Source organism: Leucoraja erinacea, chromosome 27 (assembly GCF_028641065.1).
Source record: "Leucoraja erinacea ecotype New England chromosome 27, Leri_hhj_1, whole genome shotgun sequence".
NCBI classification, from domain to species: Eukaryota; Metazoa; Chordata; class Chondrichthyes; order Rajiformes; family Rajidae; genus Leucoraja; species Leucoraja erinaceus.
In genome coordinates, this window is record NC_073403.1 from 15,375,737 (window position 1) to 15,400,285 (window position 24,549).

Consider the following 24,549-nt stretch of genomic DNA (forward strand, 5'->3'; position numbering starts at 1 on the left):
ACTACGTAAAAGGTTGAAACACTCCTGAAGAGTTTCTGATGTCGGACAGGTGTTTGGGGATTTTTCTTTATTATAGAAAGAATTCTTCTGTGATCAGCTGTGGATGTCTTTCTTGGCTTGCCAGTCCCTTTGCACTTAGTAAGCTCTTTTTCTTCTTAATGATGTCCCAAACAGTTGATTTTGGTAAGCCTAAGGTTTGCCTGATGTTGAACTGTTTTATTCTTGTTTCTCAGTCTCACAATGGCTTCTTTGACTTTCATTGGCACAACTTTGGTCCTCATGTTGATAAACAGCAATAAAAGTTTCCAAAGGTGATGAAAAGACTGGAGGAAAGACTTCTTCTTCTTCTTCTTCTTCGGAGTTTTACGGCAGCCGGCATCCACAATGTTGCATTGCTGCCACCTTCTGGCTTCACTCCACAGTCCTCATGTCTTTACTTTATATCCTTTTTATAAGGCCCGAGGCCCTCAAGAAATTAAACAACAAAATTTACTCATTTTCCTTCCCCTCCATACTCTAGAATGTTCTTTTCTGATATATCTGTCATTCCATTATTCTTCATTTCATTGATCAAAACTGTTCTTTCTGTTGCATATCTTTTACATGCAACTAGAGCATGCTGAACTGTTTCCGGCTGATGGCATTCCTCACACATCCCAGTAGGGTGTTTTCCCAACATTTTTAATGTGCTGTTCAGGTGGGTGTGTCCTATCCTCAATCTTCTGGAGGAAAGACTAGGCGCTGAGAGCTCTCTTATACCTGCATTAAGGAGGCAATTAAACACACCTGAGCAATTACAAACACCTGTGAAGCCATGTGTCCCAAACATTATGGTGCCCTGAAATGGGGGGGGGGGACTATGTATAAGCACTGCTGTAATTTCTTCATGGTGAAACCAAAATGTATAAAAATGGCCTTAACTAAAATCTGACAATGTGCACTTTAAGCACATGTGATTTTTTTCTATTACAAATCTCAAATAGTGGAGTACAGAGACAAATAAATAAATGATGGGTCTTTGTCCAAAACATTATGGAGGGCAATGTATCTAGCAATTTAGATGTGTTCCCTTGCTGTTTTCCCAACAAAAAAGGATATGATGTTCATGAATATAGTACATTTTTATCAACTTAATATTTACTAACTTGACATTCATATTCTCATTGCATTTAACTAAACATGTAACTTTTTTTGCAAGCCAACTGAGGAACAATTGGTAAGGCTGTTCTCATTGCATGTTTATTTCATTGTCAAGGTTAAGTTTTGATATTTTAATTTTGAAATATATTGTATAACACAGTTCCATCCTTTGGTCAGATACCTCTATCCAATATTGGTCGATCTCAGAAATAATCACAGGCCGAGTTTAGAAGTTCACAGCATTTTTTGACTTGAGAGTGTCATAAACATTCTCACCTCTGTTCAACATAAGTTTATAATCTAAATACTTTTCTTTACCCTGAAATAAGACAAGGATGCTGGCTGTTGCCTTTCCTTCCTCAATAGGAACACGTTGGAATCACTGGTGGTATAAGGGTCCAGGACAATCATCTTTGTGTAGCATTGGCACACTTTCTTATTTGTGTGAATCTGCAACATTGCAGGCTGCCTAAATTGTAAATTTATTGACAACGTGACAAAGATAACTGCTATGAAAATAGTTGCTCGGGGACAGTAGAAGTGTACAGGTCTAGAGGAAAGAAGAATTGATCAGAGATTTGCACCAGTTCTACCATATAATTAGCTTGTGGGTGACCTGTGATTGAATGGCATACATTTCAATATTTTCCCATGTTCACCAGCAGGACAGTAAGTTGCTGTCATTGTCTACAGCAATGTGAGATGGACAGTAAATCATTCATCTCGTAAATTAATTTAAAGATCTATTACAATTGGCTAGAGAGGAACTATATGTCCTGGATTTCAAATTTAACAATTGACCTAAGGTCAGTACCCAAATACTGCCATCTGTTGTATGCCAACTTTTGTTCCATTGATCTAACCTTCATTTTCAGACTAAGCCCTTACTGTTAGATCCTTCATTTGCAGATTTATATTTTTATTCTTGGAGTTTCTCTTTATCTTAAATTTAATGGAGTAATATTTTAGTCCCATGGAATGATGTCCTGGTTTGTGTATTCTTGTTAATATAACCCTGTTGTAGGGGGTGAAACACATTGGGAAGCGTAGAAATAATTTCCTCTCAGCACTTGGTCCCTGAACTGAATTCGAAATCTCAATTCCAATTTCATTGTTGATTTCTTCCTGAACATATCCAAAGCGGAACTTAGAACTTTTGCACATTTGCAGAATAATGTTTCAAGTGATGTTTTGATGAAGCAGCACACGTTTTGCATGTTCTTCCCGTTGTGATATTTCATGTATTTAATCTGTGATTTACAGTTTAACTTTGGCGATGTTGCAGTCCATCAGGCCATCCATACAATCGAGTACTGCTTGGGATGTGTTTCTAATACTGCCTCCTACTTGCGATTGTGGGCACTCAGTCTGGCTCATGCGCGTAAGTACAGCACACATTTATACTTTGTATGAGCAGTTCCTAATATAAATTTGTAGGTGAGGTGAAGGAACACGATTTTTATATATGTCTTATTTAGTCCTATTCCAAGGTAAAAACAACAATGATGAGAATTCCATGCGATGACCATATAGTAACGGTAGAGTTACTGCCTTACAGCACGAGAGACCCGGGTTTGATCCTGACTATGGGTGCTGTCTCTATGGAGTTTGCTCCTTGTGACTGCGTGAGTTTCCTTCGGGTGCTCTGGTTTCTTCCCACACTCCAAAGATGTGCGGGTTGCAGGTTAATTAACTTCTGCAAATTGTCCCTAGTGTCAGAGAGAACTAGTGTACGGGTGATTGCTGGCCAGTGCGGACTCAGTGGGCTGAAGGGCCGGTTTGCACGCTGAGTCTCTGAACTAAACAAAACCTGAAATGTGCCATTAGATGTTTAATATCTGTTAATGCCTCTGATGTGCATTCCTTTATGGTGCATTGGAATATTAATCTAGATTGTATCTTCTACAAGGGCAGTCAAAGTTTTGGGACACCCACCACCCAGAGGTTGCCCTCCCAGGTCAAACACCCAACCTGGAAATATATCACTGTTTCTTCATCGTTTAGAGATACAATGTGGAAACAGGGTATTTGCCCACTGAGCTACAAACCAGCAATTACCCCATCACCATTGCTAGATCATAATCTGAAACGCCCTCCAAAGCAGTATTGTAGGTATTTACACTTCAAGGACCACAGCAGTTCAATAAGGCAACTCACCACCATCTTCTCGGGGGCAATTAGGAATGGGAATTTAAATGGTGGCTCAGGGAATTTAAATGGTGGCCCACTTCCCATGAATTAATTAATTAAAAAAGTCTTGGAGTCATCTTCAACCTGGACAATTCTGACTCTCAGATGTTAGCTTAACGTGCAAAAAGGGCAAACTATTAACAAGCTGCTGGAGATTATAACACACTAAAAGTTAAGAATAATGTTAAGTCTGAGATGTGCAAGGCGCTAAAGATACTGCCTTGACAATTATGCTATAAAAGTTGTTTTTTTAATTTATCCCCCTGCCTACTTTGCGCACATGTTATGAAGTAACGTTGTAATATGATTGTGATTACTTCAATTTTGTCAGTGAAGTGATGATTGTTTGCCAATGATTATTCATGTATGCTATTGTGTCTTACAAATCAGATTGGCAGATTTCCAATCAAGTGAGTGGGCAATAATTTGGTTCATAAAAGAATCACAATTTGCAATGCTACCTAATTTGATTTGGTTATTAATATACCTTAAAGAGCTGCAATAATCTTTTGCTATGGTTAGCAATTGGAATGATGTCAGAATTAGGACCTTTACTGAATGCCTAAACAGTTAGATATGATGCTCATCAAAATGCCATCACTATTGGCTTAACTTGGTAGGCTTTAGGGTAATATCTTATTCAACTTGCATATGCATGCTGGTGATTGATTTAAACAAAATTCAAATTTTAATTTTAAGCAAGGTCCCATTGTAAGGGCAATTGAATAATGTCCTGACCTGAATGGTTCGCTATTCATTTTGTCGGTTCCTCATTTGATGGTGAAGCTCGGATGTACCTGGAGCAACCAACTGTGTTAAGTGTAAATTCTCTTAAACAATGTGTAGGATTTTCAATTAATTATTATTTTATTTAGAAACATACAAAAATAGATGCAGGAGTAGGTCATTCGGCCCTTCGAGCCAACACTGCCATTCAATATGATCATAGCTGTTTTCTAATTACAATTTTTTTAAAGCTTTTTAACTGTCACATGGGGATGTTTTCAGTTCAATCGGTTATCTTACTTCACACAGAGTTTCAATATTTTAGTTTGAATGAATTTTGCCTCTAAAAATAACCAATTTACATTTCACGATTTTGCACAGGTTGGTGAACACCAACATCAAATTCATGTCAAATATAAATATTTCAGTTTAAGGAAGTGACATCTTTCACCTTGATGGTCAATTAGGGATAGACAAGATAAGAGATATCACTTACTTATGAAACGGAAACATTTATATTTGCGATTAATTTTATGATGGTGTTCAGCTGGGACTGTTTCTATACCAGTGCAAAATCTTGAACTGTAAATTGGTTATTTTTTTATGACAGGAATGGTTTCTTAAATAGGATGCAGTTCCTTCTACAAATGGCGGCAAATGATGAGTTGAACATTTTTTGTTGTATGGCTAAATGAAGTATTAACTGATGCATGGTGCTTCCTGCTCCTTTTCAAATGGTAGTATGAGATGATTAACATTTTCTGAAGTAATTGGACAAATGTTAAACAGAGGCTTTTTATTCAGTGGAGTAACATCTTTGCCAGTGGTGTATTCCCTCCATTCCACCAGGATTTCAGTGTAGACATTTTTCCTAAATTTTTGTTTTGAAGTGTACTGGGAATGCATTTGATGGCTATCAAACATCTATTTGCATTTAAAAATGAATTCAAAATTAGTCATACAGTATGGGAACGAGCCCTTCGGATCAACTCGTCCATGCTGACCAATTTGCTCCATCTAAGCTATTCCCATTTTCCTGGATTTGTCCCTCTAAACCTTTCTTATCCATGTACCTATGCAAGTGTCTTTGAATGTTATTGTACCTGCCTCAACTACTTCCTCTGGCAAAATGAATGAATTAAACTGTATGTCTGTCTGTTTCAGAGCTCTCTGAAGTGTTGTGGACTATGGTCATGCGCGTTGGACTGTCAATAAACAACTTTGGTGGATCTATTGCCTTGGTCTTCATATTTGCTGGTTTTGCTGTGTTGACAATCGCAATTCTGCTCGTCATGGAGGGTCTCTCTGCATTTCTGCATGCCCTTCGTTTGCACTGGTGAGTGTTGAAATTCCAAATACACTCCTCCTGGCTGGCGATATAGTCAGTGAAGTATTTGTAAACTTCCATTGCCTGTCCTTTCCTTTCCATTGAGAACTATATTTATGCACACTGCATGTTTCCCCTTTGCTCTATTGTATCTGAGGTTGCATTGATTATATTCATGTACGGTACATCTGATCTGGTTGGATAGCATACAAAACAGAGCTTTTCACTACATGGTTCCCCTGATGGAAGTTCCACTGAGTGTTATGGATTGTGCCCTGCTTGAATAGCCTGATGCAGCAAAAGGTTTGCACTGGCCAGTTAATGAACCATAAAAAGTTTGACACTTGGAATCAACGCGCTCAGGGTACTGACCTGCGGACAATACTCCAAATGTGGCCTAACCTGGTGTTATACAGCTGCACCATGACTTGCCAACATTTATACTCAATGCCCTGACCAATGAAGGCAACGTGCCCTACAATCCACCTGACGAAGGAACCTGACCCGGAACATCACAGTTCTCCAGAGATGCTGCCTGACCCGCTGAGTTATGCCAGTACTTTGTGTCTTCTTTTGTGAACCAGCATTGGGAGTTCCTTGCTTCTATGCTTAATCTCCATCTTGCCTTTTTTGTCAGCCCACATTTCCAACTAATCTATAAAATATTTCCCCAATGGCATCCTTCTTCACCATCTACAACTCCACCCATGTTTGTGTTTGTTGAGTTGATGCAACTAGGAGTGCTGGTAGAGGGGTGGAATAAATAATTAACTTGAAGCTTCAAATCTCAAGCTTCATCATGAAATATGACTATTCATTCTGCACAAAAACAAATAGTGCATCTCCCACAAGGGATATTTTTATTCATCAATTTTCAATCGCATTGCAAACAAAAGATGAAACAATACGTGAGGTCTAGAGCAGGTGCCTGTTGAACGTGGTGTGAATCATATAGTACTGGCAGTGTATTGTGACAGGGTGTGGTTAATTGTGGCCATTTAAATCTCACCAATGTCAACAAGCTCAGTAAATATGAATCCTTTGAGTATCTTGTTGTAAAAATAAATGCATAGAACAGAGATCTCAGTGTGATTTGTTCAGTGACATAAATGTTTAAAATAGTGATCGGTTTTAAACAGCAATGACAGAAACAACATTGGAGGTGTAGTCACCGTAGTTAAAAGATTCTTTATCAAATTGCCATCTGATCGAAATTAAATGAGTTATGTATTTTTATAAATCTAATATAGGTTTTTGTATAATTCCAGACATTATCAACGAGTCATAATCAAAATAATATTTGGTGTCTTATTGATTTTATGCTGGAACTCTCGTTGGACTTTCCTATATTCCTGGTTCTTGCCTTGAATGATCCAACTATTTACGACTGATGTCCTATTTCCTCCCACACCATTTTGTTTTACAGCCTGTAGTAAATCCAATGTATTTTCCCCATGACGTCTAGGTGTGCTATGGGACATGTATTTTTAACTTCATAGCCCACTGTGAATGCAATCATCTATTTAACAAGCACATTATCCTTTACAATGTCACATTCAACTAATTTGCATTTCCCTCTCCCAGTTCTGAAGTTCTGATAAAGTCTCTCTTCACAGCTGCAACCTAATTGAGTATAGGAGCAGAGAGGTTCTACTGCAGTTGTACAGGGTCTTGGTGAGACCACACCTGGAGTATTGCGTACAGTTTTGGTCTCCAAATCTGAGGAAGGACATTATTGCCATAGAGGGAGTGCAGAGACGGTTCACCAGACTGATTCTTGGGATGTCAGGACTGTCTTATGAAGAAAGACTGGATAGACTTGGTTTATACTCTCTAGAATTTAGAGATTGAGAGGGGATCTTATAGAAACTTACACAATTCTTAAGGGGTGCACAGGCTAGATGCTTTAAGATTGTTCCCGATGTTATTTTCCAGGACAAGGGTACAGCTTAAGGATAAAGGGGAAATCCTTTAAAACCGAGATGAGAAGAACTTTTTTCACACAGAGAGTGGTGAATCTCTGGAACTCTCTGCCACAGAGGGTAGTTGAGGCCAGTTCATTGGCTATATTTAAGAGGGAGTTAGATGTGGCCCTTGTGGCTAAGGGGATCAGGGGGTATGGAGAGAAGGCAGGTACGGGATACTGAGTTGGATGATCAGCCATGATCATATTGACCGGTGCAGGCTCGAAGGGCCGAATGGCCTACTCCTGCACCTAATTTCTATGCAATTGGTATTTTCAGCATTGTCTTTTATTATCCAATTTAATTTTTAAATACCAAATGAAGAGTTGCTGCAGCTCCTAGACTTCAGCACAACATATAGACCATTACTTGCACACTATGCAATGAATACACTGTTATCAAATAATAATTTGTGAATTGATAAACTCAGATCCTATCCGAGTTAAGACTATTGGTACTTTTCAAAGAGGAAGTGGCTATTTTTACAAACTCTTCCCAGCTGCACCTGTGCCCCCATCCCCCACCTTCCTCTGAACTATGAACCACATTCAGCACCAGTCCAACTGACCTTCACCTCTGCTGCTTGTGTGCAAATGGCTGCTATATTTGCAAACAAGTTATTTTATGTGGAATAGGTGATTGAGTTGCTGTGAGGCACATCGGTATATTCAGTGAATGCACTGTGATACTTTGATTTAGTCTATTTCAGAGTAATCGTGGTGTACATTTTAATGCAAGACATTTAAGTTTCCCCAGATATCTTTGATGCCTTGAAATGCTTTTGAAATAATATGTAGATCAAACCATTGGTGTTATAACAAAGGTGATTTTGAGTATTGAAAAAGGAATCGGTCTTTTCTTTGCAGTTGTTTGTTCCTAGCCCGGATTACTCTGTGCATTCACACACACATTTGCAGAGCAAATGTAATCACATTCTGTTTATAGCAGTGTGTGGGATGTAACCGGAACAGCTGTCTGTCAGTAGAGCTTCCAGTAATCCAAAGAACTTTGGCTTCAGCTTCATCAAAAAAATGTAGCATCAATCATAAATAAATGATAAAATCTTTAAATACAGTTTTGTTAAGGAGAGTCAAAATATACATGAACTTTTGTACTGTAACCAAATAATTTAATAGGTTAATCTGTTAACTGAAATTGCACTGCTCATTATGATGTGTGCAATAATTGTCCATATGTAAACGATGGTACCTCGTATTGACTTGATTCAACTGTTCACTCAAGGAAAGGCCTGTAATCAAAGGTTAGGTCAGATGACAAATATCAGCAGTTTCCATACTCAAAGGTCACACAAAATTACAAGCATAATTTATTAGGGTGTGGCCTAAAACTTTTAAATCGTACTACAAGGTGTGTTCTAAAAAAGATGAAGCATGTAGATGCTTTTGTCAAATATCAAATGAACATGTCTATCCATTTTGGCCGTTCACTTTTACTGCCATAACTCTTCAGATTGTTCAGTTCTGTATGCAGAGCCTATATGGTTGACATTTAACATTTATAGCACAATACATTCAGAAGGAGTGCATCTAAATCTGTAAACACATTCCTAGACATTTTAATACTCATCAAAGTATGTGAAGGGAAAATCAATTTTTATTCTGCTTTTAATGCACAAAATGTAATACAGATTCAAGTTTGCTATTCTTTGCACTCAATATTGCACTTAACTGTTTTCACCCTACACTGTTTGTCCACTTTCAGTCTGTCTGCTGCAAAGGACAGATTTGGCAATTTTTCTGCTACGGACACAGTCAGCTAGCACCTGTCTGAAGGTTATTTTTAATTCTGTTTCACTGATTAATACTCAGTGGTCAGAGGAACAATGTTCAACAGTGTGATCCAATTCATCTGCTACCTCATGGTGCCCTCTGCTGGTCATGATGCAGGATTTCCCTGTTGAACTATAAATCTATGTACACATCTTGTGCACCTTTGTACATTGACAATAGACAATAGGTGCAGGAGTAGGCCATTTGGCCCTTCGAGCCAACACCGCCATTCAATGTGATCATGGCTGATCATCCCCAATCAGTACCGCGTTCCTGCCTTCTCGCCATATCCCCTGACTCTGCTATTTTTAAGAGCCCTATATAGCGCTTTACATTAGATTAGATTAGATAGCCTTTATTGTCATTCAGACCGAAGTCTGAACGAAATTGCAGCAATCATACATATAATACAATAAAAACACGAATAAACACATATTAACATCCACCACAGTCAGTCAACCCAGCATCTCCTCACTGTGATGGAGGCAAAAGTCTTAGGTCTGCAGTCTCTTCCCTCCTCTTCTCCCTCTGCGCTGGGGCGATACCCCCCGGGCGATGTTATAAATCAGTCCCGCGGCTCAAACACCGCGGCCCGGGGTGGTTGAAGCTGCCGCCCACCAGTCCTGCAGACGCTGCCGCTGGCCCGCGGCCGAACCCCGGACTCAGGCCACCACCGCCAGAACACCATCCCAGCCACCCTCACGTGAGTACCGTACCGTCTTCAGCCTCGGGCTGGGCCGCCCCCGACATGGGCGCCGAACCTCCCCCGGACCGGGCCGCCCCGACATGGGCGTCTTTCTTGAAAGCATTCAGAGAACCCGCCTCCACCGCCCTCTGAGGCAGAGAATTTCACAGACTCACCACTCTCTGTGAGAAAAAGTGTTTCCTCGTCTCCGTTCCAAATGGCTTACTCCTTATTCTTAAACTGTGGCCCCTGATTCTGGATTCCCCCAACATCGGGAACATGTTTCCTGCCTCTAGCATGTCCAAGCCCTTAACAATCTTATATGTTTCAATGAGATTCCCTCTCATCCTTCTAAACTCCAGAGTGTACAAGCCCAGCTGTTCCATTCTCTCAACATATGACAGTCCCGCCACCCCGGGTATTAACCTTGTAAACCTACGCTGTTAGCAATGAAGTAAGAAACCAATCATAAATCAATATGGTTTAAACTAAAATCACTTTAACTGTGAATAAAGAGTGACCAGATGATGTACTGTTCCTCTTTTCATGCTCTTATTAATTAATCACAATTTTATGTTAAAGATTTGAGAATTGCTTCAAAAGTGGAAAATATATAAATATGGTCAAACATTCACCTCTAAGTTGTGAAGCAGACAAGTTTTCCATTGAACCATTGCTATGCCGATCAATATGATTAATACCCAGACAAACTTTACCTGTGTAGTTTTGAGTAGAAATGTAAATAATGGCAGAAGGACAATTTGTTTAATGGGATGCTATTGATAACCTTATTATTGAACCATTTGAAGCTCCAGATCTGTAGAACACTTGGTGCTGCAAAGTGGTAGATTTACTGCCTTACAGTACCAGAGGCCTAGGTTCGATTTTGTGATTCCGTAATTGTAAAATTGTCCCTGTTGTGCAGGATAGTGCTAGTGTACCGGGTGATCGATAGGCAACTTAGACACAGTCGTATGAAGGGCCCTTTTCTGCACTGTATTTATATCTCTAAACTAAACTATTCCGTGGCTGAGGAAATGTGTTGCAATCCATTACTGCACCTTTGATTTGTGGGAAACTGTGCTTTGGGCAGGATGAAAGGCTTATCATATTGTCTATCCTGTTGGTTAATTGTGTGTGACCTTACTGTTGAAACAGAGTAGCTATCTTGAGCTTGCAGTATTGATGTTAACATTGCATTTATCTTGCACCAAACTGTACATTGGTGTACTGAAGCTATTTGTGACTTATTATGTATTAACATCCAAGTGTTTTCAAGTATGATACTTCCATATGTATGGAGTATTTCAATAAATATTTTCTCTTTTCACAGGATCGAGTTCCAAAACAAATTCTACTCTGGTGCTGGTTATAAGTTTGTTCCCTTCTCTTTCGAAAGCATTCTTGAAGGACATTTCGAAGAGTGAAGAGCATCCGTGTTAAATCTCAAGATGTGTGTTGTTGGTGTAAGAATTGTGATGTTGTATAGATCATTTAGTTGTCTGTATCTTAGCACAATGTTACAGGTGGTGTGCTGAGTTTCTGCATGCACTGAAAGCAAATCGTCTTGCGTCAATGAATGTAATTGTGAATTGTGACTCTTGTAAATAAATTTCTGATTCAACTCAGCGTTCACTTAATGGTTTCTTGTAATGTAATTATCCCATTTTGCAAATGTGTATTGTGTTCTTGTGGATAAGCTACTCTCTTGTTTGTTTATTTGGGGAAGGTGAAGACCAATGCTCAGTATTGCTGTGTTCTGGCCCCTCTATTTGGGCAGCATGGGAATGTCCAGAATTGCAAATGGCTTCTGATTTATTTATTTAGTTTCATGTTGTGAATTGAAGTGCGGACAGTTGGCCTTCAATCGAAGCGGGCAGATACATCTGAAAAATGCAGCATTTGAAAGATTTCAGTCTTCAAATTATTAAAAGCACTATAAATAGTAATTTTTTATTAATATAGGCTTTGGGTGCAGGAAGCACAAGGTGGAGTGTGACTGATGAGGTGAAAGTCGAGTGCATGAAGCAGGATGGGTGCAGGAAATGTTTGGGAAGTGAGTTTCTCTTGTTTTTAAACTCGCTCCAAAGGGAAGTCATTCTGCGCGTGTGTTCAGAATGCCCACCGGTAGTAGAGAAGTCTGTGGTCGCTCTGTGTTGAAAGTCCAGCAATTGTTTCTGAATACTTGCAAATTGTTGCAACTAGAGGAAAATCGTTGCGCTCATTGAATGATTTTATCTTTGATGCTTTTTTCTTCTGAAGAAAATTCCAAGGATCAATTCTGATTGCTCCTCCCCTCCAACTCCCCATGCACTCCATTAAATCTCTGCATCTGAGTTCATTGAACGGACTATCTGATTTCCATGTTGTTTCTAATCATTGTTCAAGTGACTACGTATTTTGATGTGGCTCGTGTCTCTTTCTTTCTTAATGCCTTTGCCTAGTATAATGTGAACCTCTTGTTAATTTAAGGTATCAATTGACCTTTATTCACTTGCTTCTAAAGGAAACAAAATGAGGAGTATAAGCCTGAACGTTGCCATATTCTTTAGCCTTAGCTGAGGTTTATCGCAGTTCATTGCAGTTGTTGCAAGATTCTGGTTTTCTGGGAGTTGACCTGATAAAACAAACAAATCGTTTAATAGTCCAGCTTGCTAACAATGAACCACAAATAAATTTGTTGTGACAAATTTAGGTTCACTGCATATCTCCTCTGATTAGGGATTGATGCCATCCATCATTCATAAATATTTGCCTGACTTGCTGGTATTAAAACATAGAAAATAAGTGCCGGAGGAGGCCATTTGGCTCTTCGAGCCTGCACCGCATTGTGACATGCCAGGCTGTCCAAGCATCAGTGAATACCCTGGAGATGATGTCCCAGTGCTGCTGATTTACAATGCGGTTGTCAGATCCTCGGTATGTATGTTGCATCCATTGCAAAGATTACAGGACAGCATCAATGAGACGCTGGTCATTGGAATGTGAGTGTTTTCATGCATTAATTCACAAATTTCTTGTGACCATTTGAAGTCCTGACTTGGATTGAGGAATTGGGTTTGAACCTGGTTTCCTATCTATAATATGATGCCCACATGAAGTTCCACTTGCTGGGGCTTACTAATCAGATCTAAGATGAAGCTGCCATAATTTGTCATTGCTTGCAATAAGTTAGTGTAATTCCTGCTTATTCCTCTCCTGACCATACAGATTGGGATACTTTTTAAAAGGCAGCCGTCTATTTTTGTCCAATTTATGATCTTCATTTCAGAAAATGTGCAGAGTTTTCTCAATAGCTGGAAATTAAATATTTGTTTTAAACCTCATTTGCAGCTGAATTTAGGCTTTGGCTTTCCATCAAGATCTAGCACATTATCCTGGACTATAGTGGATGTTAGTTAAGTCTCTGTTTAAATCACTATCTTCATCTTTAACATTGTGCATAACTCTGTGGGTGTGAATACTAAATATTGAAAATGCTTTTGCAGTCGTATGTATTATAACATGCCGGATGTTTCTCAATGCTGTGTAGAAAGTGCAGTAGAATTAAAGCTATATGTCTCCACATATTTTTTAAAAGATTTGCATTAAAGGTTTGCATATCCTGAAATGTTTGGATCAATGTAGCTTTTTTTCACTTTATTGTCATTTCTTACTTTAGAATTAGTTCCTATTCGACTTTGGTGTGTATTTACCCACAATGAATGTATTAATAAGCTTTCCCACTGTGACTGTTGATCTGTTGTACAATGATCATGCTATGTATAGTAATAAATTGAAGCACAGAGATTTAACAAATCTATATATAGGGATTTTCTGATCAGGGCAAATTACTTTCTTATTTTAGTGTATTCCATTATGGGCAAATGGTAATAACTTGATTTGAGCTTCACCAACAATTTTATTACTATAATGCATTCAAACATTTGATTTGCACTGGCTAATGTCTTTTGATCTAGGTTGACAGTGTGACATCGATTTCAACCATCAATGTTTCAAATTGCTACTCCATTCTGTTTCATGAGGGCATTAAATTCCAACTTTAAAATGTTGTAATTTCTTCAGAACTTTCTGTAATTTCTGAATGACAGTAACCTGCTTGTTTGGTAATGCTTCCCTGTTGAGACTTGTTTCCATGTTGTGACTGTTCACAGTGTGTGATGTGTGCTCACCTGAGGCTGAGGCTTCATTGTCATTTGCGAAATATTCCAATCTGGTTGATGTGTAAAGATTCGGTGTGTATAATTTCAATGTATATTTAAACACAGAATAAAAGTGTGGTGAAGTATGTAAAAACAGTGCTCTTGGAGAACAGTTTTGTACCTTCATGCTATTTATTTATTGATCATTTGTGTGCCTTCTCGTTCTGTCAGCAGCATTGCCACAATTAAATCTCATCAAGATGTCCGTAATGATGGTATCTTGTACTTTAGTTTCCCTGAGTGTCAGAACTACAGTAACAGTCAATTATAATTGGCTGAGATGTAATAAATGACCACACCGGAACCACATAGGCACAACACGCTTTCATGTTTAGCTTTTCTAGCTATTACACGCTAGACTTGCAAATCTATTGTCCACAAGCTGCTGTCAACTTTCAAATCAGCAAACACAATTGCCTGACCATTATTCGTATACCAAATATCTATGTACTTATAAAACTCTGATCTTGGATGTGTGTGTATTTGTGTGTTTATTTGTTTGTTTGTGATTCACATCACCTCGAAAACACGAGGCTCTAACAATGAAATGTTTACATATTCCGATAGAGATTTACCTCGTGATCTCAATCGCCTCAACTGAAAATTTGATTCATTATTTCTTATTTATTAAAATTATTCACAAATTTGAGATCTTTTTTAAAGCTAACGAGCGGATGACGTCACAATGGCTCTGCTCCTCGCGGCCCGCTGCGCAGTTTTCAAACGTAGCCTGCTGGGCACTGATTTCCATGAGCTGCGAGTTACATTACCCCCCCCCCCCCCCCCCCCCCCCCCCCCCCCCCCCCCCCCCCCCCCCCCCCCCCCCCCCCCCGCCCCCCCCCCCCACCCCCCCCCCCCCCCCCCCCCCCCCCCCCCCCCCCCCCCCCACCCCCCCCCCCCCCCCCCCCCCCCCCCCCCCCCCCCCCACCCCCCCTCTGCACCCCGACTCGCAGTCATTTTGTCACCTCCCGCTCGCAGTCGACTCCAACTCAGCCGGTCCTCAAACCAATGTTTCCAGAGATATTTGTGAAAAATCGATCAAGCAGCTTGGAAATTTCAGCAAAGAACCTGTTGATTGTGAATATATTAGGTCAGAATTTTCAAACTTCAGTGCAACATCATGTGACTGCATAATCCAAAGAATAACTATCGTTGCAACACTTAAATAAAATACACTGTAATCAAATGTAAATTATTATGTTGGTGCATGTTTATTTAAGTTGTATTTATCTAAAGCACGTTTGACAACAATATTTTTGGAGAGATTTAATTAATTCTTTTGAAGCAGCTTTGTGGAATTAAATTGAACACGAGTAAAATACCAAGAAAAGGGAACCTCTGTCATAAATGTTTAACATTTCACTGAGGTGAAAGCACCGAAGGGCCTGCAATTAAGAAATCCCAATGAGTGTGGCATCAGTGCCTCCCCCTGGTCTTTCAGTGCAGACTGCTTCACACCACTGCCTCATGGCAGGGAACATAAAAACTGACTGCAAAAGTTTTTATAGATATGTGAAAAGAAAGAGATTAGTTAAAACAAATGTAGGTCCCTTGCAGTCAGAAACAGGTGAGTTGATCATGGGGAACAAGGATATGGCGGACCAATTGAATAACTACTTTGGTTCCGTCTTCACTAAGGAAGACATAAATAATTTGCCGGAAATAGCAGGGGACCGCGGGTCAGAGGAGTTGGAGGAATTGAGTGAAATCCAGGTTAGCCGGGAAGTGGTGTTGGGTAAATTGAATGGATTAAAGGCCGATAAATCCCCAGGGCCAGATAGGCTGCATCCCAGAGTACTTAAGGAAGTAGCTCCAGAAATAGTGGATGCATTAGTAATAATCTTTCAAAACTCTTTAGATTCTGGAGTAGTTCCTGAAGATTGGCGGGTAGCAAACGTAACCCCACTTTTTAAGAAGGGAGGGAGAGAGAAAATGGGGAATTACAGACCAGTTAGTCTAACATCGGTAGTGGGGAAACTGCTAGAGTCAGTTATTAAAGATGGGATAGCAGTACATTTGGAAAGTGGTGAAATCATTGGACAAAGTCAGCATGGATTTACGAAAGGTAAATCATGTCTGACGAATCTTATAGAATTTTTCGAGGATGGAATTAGTAGCGTGGATAGGGGAGAACCAGTGGATATGGTGTATCTGGACTTCCAGAAGGCTTTCGACAAGGTCCCACATAAGAGATTAGTATACAAACTTAAAGCACAAGGCATTGGGGGTTCAGTATTGATGTGGATAGAGAACTGGCTGGCAAACAGGAAGCAAAGAGTAGGAGTAAACGGGTCCTTTTCACAATGGCAGGCAGTGACTAGTGGGGTGCCGCAAGGCTCAGTGCTGGGACCCCAGCTATTTACAATATATATTAATGATCTGGATGAGGGAATTGAAGGCAATATCTCCAAGTTTGCGGATGACACTAAGCTGGGGGGCAGTGTTAGCTGTGAGGAGGATGCTAGGAGACTGCAAGTGACTTGGATAGGCTGGGTGAGTGGGCAAATGTTTGGCAGATGCAGAATAATGTGGATAAATGTGAGGTTATCCATTTTGGTGGCAAAAACGGGAAAGCAGACTATTATCTAAATGGTGGCCGATTGGGAAAGGGGGAGGTGCAGCGAGACCTGGGTGTCATGGTACACCATTCATTGAAGGTAGGCATGCAGGTGCAGCAGGCAGTAAAGAAAGCGAATGGTATGTTAGCTTTCATTGCAAAAGGATTTGAGTATAGGAGCAGGGAGGTTCTACTGCAGTTGTACAGGGTCTTGGTGAGACCACACCTGGAGTATTGCGTACAGTTTTGGTCTCCAAATCTGAGGAAGGACATTGTTGCCATAGAGGGAGTGCAGAGACGGTTCACCAGACTGATTCCTGGGATGTCAGGACTGTCTTATGAAGAAAGACTGGATAGACTTGGTTTATACTCTCTAGAATTTAGAAGATTGAGAGGGGATCTTATAGAAACTTACAAAATTCTTAAGGGGTTGGACAGGCTAGATGCAGGAAGATTGTTCCCGATGTTAGGGAAGTCCAGGACAAGGGGTCACAGCTTAAGGATAAGGGGGAAATCTTTAAAACCGAGATGAGAAGAACTTTTTTTCACACAGAGAGTGGTGAATCTCTGGAACTCTCTGCCACAGAGGGTAGTTGAGGCCAGTTCATTGGGCTATATTTAAGAGGGAGTTAGATGTGGCCCTTGTGGCTAAGGGGATCAGGGGGGTATGGAGAGAAGGCAGGTACGGGATACTGAGTTGGATGATCAGCCATGATCATATTGAATGGCGGTGCAGGCTCGAAGGGCCGAATGGCCTACTCCTGCACCTAATTTCTATGTGGACCAACTTTGGCTTCAGTGTGAGCTGAATTGTTCGTGTGTGCTTGCTCTAGGAATAAAAAATATTTTGTTCATGCTTGGGAAATGAGAGGACTCGAATGTTAAAGGCTATGTTAGGCATACTTGCAATGAATTACAGTCATAGGGTCCTCGAGCTATACGGCACAGAAACAGGCCCTTCATCCCACCTTGTCCAATTTGGCATATTGGGCTAATCCCACTTATCTGAATTTGACCCATTGCCCTCTAAACCTTTCCTATTCATTTATATCTGTCCAAATATATTTTAAAAGTTGAAATTGTATCCACTTCTATTATATATCAGTAAATGCTGGACCAAATTGCATTTTTTTAAAATATGGCTATTCCTAGCATTTTGCTTTTAGGACATTGAAAATTTAAATTTTGGTATAAAATACTTCTTGTGGATAATTTAATTATGAATACCGAGACTAATGTACTACATTTCGTAATTCAAAAGGATTATTGAAGATTAAGGTGAAATGTGCGTATACTGCATCTGTGCTACGAGATTTAATTAGACATGCTATAAAAGGATACAGAATCTTGTGGAATGATCGTATACACAGTGTATGAATTGAGATATTGCGGAGATATTTTACTTAAGGGTAATTATTTTTGTTTTACTAATCTACATAAACATTGCCATAACGGAATTTGACAATGTGATTTCTTTCTCTTTTTCAAGAAACTAAATTAAGGTTTTTTTATCCACTGGATTTCAATCTGTGAGATTTATTTTCACACAGAATTTCTATCATTTTCATCTCTGCGTTGGGCTGCCTGTACTCCAGCATTCGCTCAAATTTAAAGGAGATTTGTTCTAAATTTGCAACGTAAAACACAGGAGACTTATGAGGTGATACCCGAGAACAATCTCCATTGTTTGTGGAGTCTAGGGAAAGGGGAGATTGACTGGAAACTGGATGGATGTTTTGGGAAAATAGAAGACACTTTATACATGAAGAATGGTGGAATTTTGTCATAGTTAAAGACTCTGAATCGCATAACTTTTTAATCTTGTTGAACAGACAGACCTGAGGAATTAAATATTTATTTCTGTACCCAGCATTCTAAAAGAGGGTAACATTCTCTGAGGAACCTTTCACTCTCCCATAATCCAAGATCTGTTCATTTCAGCCTTGAAAACTCAATGATTCAGCCCGATGTGACTCGCTTGGATGGGGAATTCCAACAAGCGTCAGCCCACTGGAGAGATGACATTTCTATTCATCTCCATTTGTAAAGGAGTGAAACCTTGTTTGAATGCTGAACCTTTTAGTTCTTGTGTACTCTCGAGGGAGGAGATATCCTGTCAGTCTCTACCATGTCAAGTCCCTTTGGAATCTCACATGAAGGTGTATCTGCCCCCTGCTTTAAGGTGCTTGTTGTAGACTAGTTCTCATAGAAATGTGGTCAGAGTAGGCTATTTGGCCTTTCAAACTTTTTCTACCTTTCAGTACAATCATAACTATTTCTTTATCCCAATACCATATTCTTGTGTATATTCCTTGAAGCCTTTTGGGTAAAAAAAATCTGACTGCTCCTGCAGTCTATCCACAGAGGAACCAGTGACCTTGGCTCTGGTGGGTAGTTTTTGTAGTTCCTTACTCTTTCTGAAGATTACCTGTACTCTCGTGGGAAGTTTGGAAATGAGATTTAAAAGTTCGAAAGAATGAGAGAAGTGTCAAGACAGTGACACAACCACACTTGACTTGGTTAATGTTTAAGAAGGAACTGCAGATGCTGGAAAATCGAAGGTAGACAAAAATGCTGGAGAAACTCAGTGGACGAGGCAGCATCTATGGAGTGTAGGAAATATGCGACGTTTCAGGTCAACACCCTTCTTCAGACTCTATTTCCTTCGCTCCATAGATGCTGCCTAACCCGCTGAGTTTCTCCAGCATTTTTGTCTACCTTGACATGCTTAAGCTAAGTTTTGTTGTGGTTGGGAACATATAGAAATGACAAACTGCAGATGCTGGTTTTTATCAAAGATAGGCACAAAGTGCTGGAATAACTCAGCGGATCAGGCAGCATCTCTAGAGAAAAGGAATAAGTGACTTTTCAGGTCAGGAGCCTTCATCAGACTGAAAGTAGGGGGTGGGGTGAAGAGTTGGAAGTGAGGAAAGATCAGGACTGGGAACAAATGTCCTCAGGCAGGATGGTGCCTTGGTAGTCCCATTGTTGACTTGGGAAGGGGTGAACTCAAGAGGAATACAATGTGATGAACTGGTTAAATGACAAGGACGGGTCATGGTTTGCATGGCAGCGTTAAGCCAATGTAAAATAATTGTGGATTTCTACAGGCAACTAAATTTGGGAAGTTTTTTCCACAGTCCCTCCTGATCAATGAAGGTCTGAAAAAAGCCATGTTTAGTGGCCGGTGCTGGTGCTGCCCACTGCAGTTGTTGCCTCGTTAACATTACATTACATTACTGTCTCTGGATGGAGAAAATGCTGTGGCGCAGCGGTAGAGTTGCTGCCTTACAGCGCCCGAGACCCAGGTTTGTTCCTGACTATGGGTGCTGTCTATACGCAGCTTATAAGTTCTCCCTGTGACCTCTGGGGTTTTCTCCAGGTGCTCCGGTTTCCTCCCACATTCCAAAGATGTGCAGATTTGTAGGTTAATTGGCTTCTGTAAATGATGCCCAGTGTGTAGGATAGAGCTAGTGTAATGTCTTTCCTCAGACTCCTAATCTGAGGAAAGACATTCTTGCCATAGAGGGAGTACAGTGAAGGTTCACCAGACTGATTCCTAGGATGTCAAGACTTTCATATGAAGAAAGACTGGATAGACTCGGCTTGTACTCGCTAGAATTTAGAAAATTGAGGGGGATCTTATAGAAACTTACAACATTCTTAAGGGGTTGGACAGGCTAGATGCAGGAAGATTGTTCCCAATGTTGGGGAAGTCCAGAACAAGGAGTCACAGTTTAAGGATAAAGGGGAAATCTTTTAGGACCAAGATGAGAAAAACATTTTTCACACAGAGAGTGGTGAATCTCTGGAATTCTCTGCCACAGAAGGTAGTTGAGGCCAGTTCATTGGCTATATTTAAGAGGGAGTTAGATGTGGCCCTTGTGGCTAACGGGATCAGGGGGTATGGAGAGAAGGCAGGTACAGGATACTGAGTTGGATGATCAGCCATGATCATATTGAATGGCGGTGCAGGCTCGAAGGGCCGAATGGCCTACTCCTGCACCTATTTTCTATGTTTCTATGTATGGGTGATTGCTGGTGAGCGCTGTATCTTTAAACTAAAGAGTCAACAATGTGCTTCGGGGAGTAGCTTTACGGTGGCTCCACCACAGCTTCTTGCTCCACCATAACCATTTCATCCTGAAGTGAACTGGAGAAGCTTGGTGTTACTCTTTCGATAGCTGGGTCGGGATTGGAAATTCCAGATCAGCAGTTGCTTTTGGAGCTCTTGTAATTTCTTCCATTGCAATTGAAGCAGACACTGTCAGTAGCTGCACAGGGTGGCTGGATCTTTCCAGTGAAAACATTTTTCTGTCCTTCCTGCCAACATCTGAGATCAACATTTCAGATGTAGCACATGGCTGCAGGATTGCCAAAGAAGGCAAGAAAATGGCGCCCTGGGGAACATTTCCAGCATGCTGCCAGAGTACTTCCACTGACAAGCAATTTCTAACACTCGGCTTTCCTTTAAAACTAATAGAGTTAATTGTGAATAAAGCTATTTGCTGTATTGGAATTTAGTGGCCATGCACAGCACTGCTGAAATAGGGCAATGTGCAATAATTGTGTCAAGTTGTATGGTGATTGAGGAGCCGATTCTCTGCAAAGAACCCGAGTAACGTTAACCACATGAATTGTAATTGATCAGCACGGGGGTATTTGTCACCAGTCTTCACCGCGATTGGCTCAGCATTATATCAGTGTGTTAGGATTGTGGTGTCAATTGTAAAGCTAAAGGAAACATTTTACTGTGGACAACTGAATCCGAGAAAGCTGCTCTTGGGTGAAGGAGTCAAAGGCTTTAGTTAGGTTGAAAAAAGGCCTTGTATTATATTTAATGATACCCTTGAATTTTTCTTGGAGTTGCTATGTTGTGCTCTGAGTGGACAGAATCCACACAGATTTGGGGAGCTGTCCACTGGGAACAATGGTTGAGGAAGGCCATGGCTATGCCTTCTCCTGTAGCAGCTGGCTGTGAGGCACCTCTTCACAACTTCGAATCTGCAAATACCTTATGTTTGTAGTTTCTTGGTTTTTGTCATTAGGCTTTAGGGTGGTCAGTATGCTCTGGAGATTCTGCAGTTCATATAGGCTAAAGGTTGATAAGTTGCTTGATCATATCTTTGAATCCTTGAGTTGCTGTTGTATCTACTCATCCGAGTTCCTAAGGAGTTGTAGCTGGAACTTTCTTTTCTTTCTTGCTGTAATATTGCCCGTTGCCTCCGACAAACATTCTATTGGTGAACATCCAATTTTCACAGGTATTGGGCAACTGTTCAGCCAAAGATTTTGCTTCATAGGTGTAGTTCTAATCACAAACAAAGTTTGCGTTGCATTTGCTTGAAGACTGCACTCCAAGCCACCCATCACTCGCTCCCCGACACACATGGACCATGAATTCTAACCCTAATCTTAATGTCCATGAGATGAAGCTCTTCCACCAACCTGTTATCCACAGCAGCACCCTGCCTTCCCAATGTAAATGGTCATGGTAAGACCCTGGAAATAGGATCCCGTAGCTGACAATGGCAGATGTTGATAAGGACAATCACCGCGCCTTCAATGTCCAAGTTCCGTCTTTGGCTGATTGAGGAAATGGATATCTGAAAATCAAAACTCCAGATCCGCACAAAACCTATGGTTTTGTTGGGCACCAGCAATCCCTGCCTTCCATATGTTTCTGCGATGGCACCGTCCAAAGCTGGCAGCACAAGTCTCGAGAAAGATATTACTGATATCTCTGCAAGACCCTCCAAATATTGGAAGCCATGTCCATGCCCAGGCCTGCACCCCAGCAGTGCCACTTCCTAATTACACTAATTCACAGTGGGTTTGTGTACTTGGCACCAGGCATTGGTGAAACACACACTGTTTTCACAGCTGGAGATTACCTGGCAAATAACTGAAAAAGATTCAGGAATTGATCAAGGTATACTTGTACAAATGCAGCTCTCTGCTGAATCCTGGGAATCCCTGACCTCTGGCTGCTCACAGAGGGGCAGAGCATTGGGATGGTCTGGTGAGCCTCTCTAATCTACAGATAAACCACTCGCCCATTGTGACAAGCTTCTGCCTGATCTGTGGGATGGTCTGTGGTTTCAACACTGACTTCCCCTCTCACCCCAGATTCCATGAAACTGGAGTAGAAGCAAGTCATCCTGGACTCGGAGAAGGACAACGCCACCCCTCCCCTTCCTCCTACATTCTCTCCTCTAACTTCACAATTCACAACTCTTCAATCCTTTTGTCTCACACCTTCTGTCTTTTCACCGGTATCCTTTGTCCAACCATCTGCCTATGAAAAACCCCCTTCACCTGTATTAACCTATTTCTTTTAGTTTAGCTCAGAGATGCAGCACAGAAAAAGTTCCTTCGGCCCACCAAGTCTGCACCGACCAGTGATCCCCACACACTAACACTTTTCTAGACACTAGGAACAATTTATAATTTTTATCAAAGACAATTATTCTACAAACCTGTACATCTTTGGAGTGTGGGAGTAAACTGGAGCACCCAGAGAACGTACGAACTCCATACAGACAGTACCCGTGGTCAGGATTGAACCCTGGTGCTGTATGGCAGCAACTCTACCGCTGAACCACTGTGCTGCACTCGGTACCTGTCAGGCTTTGTCCCACTCATCCTCTCTCCCAGCTTCCCCTCCCCACCCACAATCAGTGTGAAGTAGGGTCCTGATCCAAAACTTCACCTACCTATGTACACCAGAGATGCTGCCTGACCCACTGAGTTGCTCCAGGACTTTTTTTTAGCAAACTGCATCTGCATTTTCTTGTTTCTGGATGACAAGTCAATGTCAGGGGAGGTGCTGCATATAAATCAAATCACCACTAGATGGTGCAAGAGAACCTATTTCCTTCGCTCCACAGATGCTGCTGCACAGATGCACCCGCTGAGTTTCTCCAGCATTTTTGTGTACCAAGGGATTAAACAATGTGGCTGGAAGACAGAATTAGAGTAGAAATAAAGAGCTGCAGATGCTGGTTAATACATAAAAAGAGACAAAGTGCTGGAGTAAATCAGCGGGTCAGGCAGCATCACTGGAGAACATGGATAGGTTGACATTTCAGGTCAAGACCCTTCTTTGGACCATTTGCAGTAAGGAACTGCAGATGTTGGAATGTCGAGTGGAACTGTGCTGGGTTAATGCCCCTGTCCCACTTAGGAAACTTGAACGGAAACCTCTGGAGACTTTGCGCCCCACCCAAGGTTTCCGTGCGGTTGCCGGAGGTTGCAGGTAGTGGAAGCAGGTAGGGAGACTGACAAAAACCTCCGGGAACCGCAGGAAAATCTTGGGTGGGGGGCAAAGTCTCCAGAAGTTTCCGTTCAGGTTTCCTAAGTGGGACAGGGGCATTAGGCAGCAACAGTGCAGGGAAAGGGAAGGCAATGTTTCAGGCCATGACCTTTCTCCCAAATGATTGTAGTGGGGGGTGGAAGAAAGCTGGAAGAGGGTAGGTGCAGGACAAAGCCTGGCAAGTGATACAGAGATACAGTTGGGGAGGGGGAAGAGAGGCAGATGATTCGACAAAGTCCAGAGATAAAATGACAGAAGGCGTGAGACAAAATGATTGAAGAGTAGGGAATAGTGAACTTAGAGGAAGAAACGTCACTGGGAAGGGGGGGGGGAGGGGGGGGGGGGGGGGGGGGGGGGGGGGGGGAAATAGCTGTGAGTCCTGGAGAATGGTTGGGTGGGGGGGGGGGGGGGATGGACTGGCGAGGAGAGGGATGGGTTTGTGGTTGCCTAAAATTGGATCTCTTTGGAACTGCCCAAGCGGAATATGAGGAGCAGTTCCTCCAGTTTGTGTAGATGCTCAATCTGGCAATGGGGGAGACCGGGAAGAGAAAGGTCAGTATGGGAATGGGATGAAGAGTTAAAATGGTTAGCAACCAGGAGATCCAGTCGGCCTTGGCTGACTGAGCACGTGTTCAGTCAAATAGTCGCTGGTA

General features: G+C 41.3%; 1 protein-coding gene across 6 annotated transcripts in view; it reads left to right on the plus strand.

Moving 5' to 3' along the window:
- Positions 1-14,118, plus strand: part of LOC129710264 (V-type proton ATPase 116 kDa subunit a 1) — a 52,434-nt gene extending 38,316 nt beyond the window's left edge. For 4 of the 6 annotated variants that reach the window (XM_055657143.1, XM_055657145.1, XM_055657142.1 and 1 more), the window contains exons 19-22: positions 1,199-1,216; positions 2,404-2,521; positions 5,221-5,392; positions 11,156-14,118. In XM_055657143.1, the coding sequence (XP_055513118.1) occupies positions 1,199-1,216; positions 2,404-2,521; positions 5,221-5,392; positions 11,156-11,249 (402 nt within the window). In that variant the 3' untranslated portion in view covers positions 11,250-14,118. The remainder of the gene's footprint in view (positions 1-1,198; positions 1,217-2,403; positions 2,522-5,220; positions 5,393-11,155) is intronic. The other 2 variants (XM_055657146.1, XM_055657148.1) reach the window with 1 other exon arrangement.
- The last annotated feature ends 10,431 nt before the right edge of the window (positions 14,119-24,549 follow it).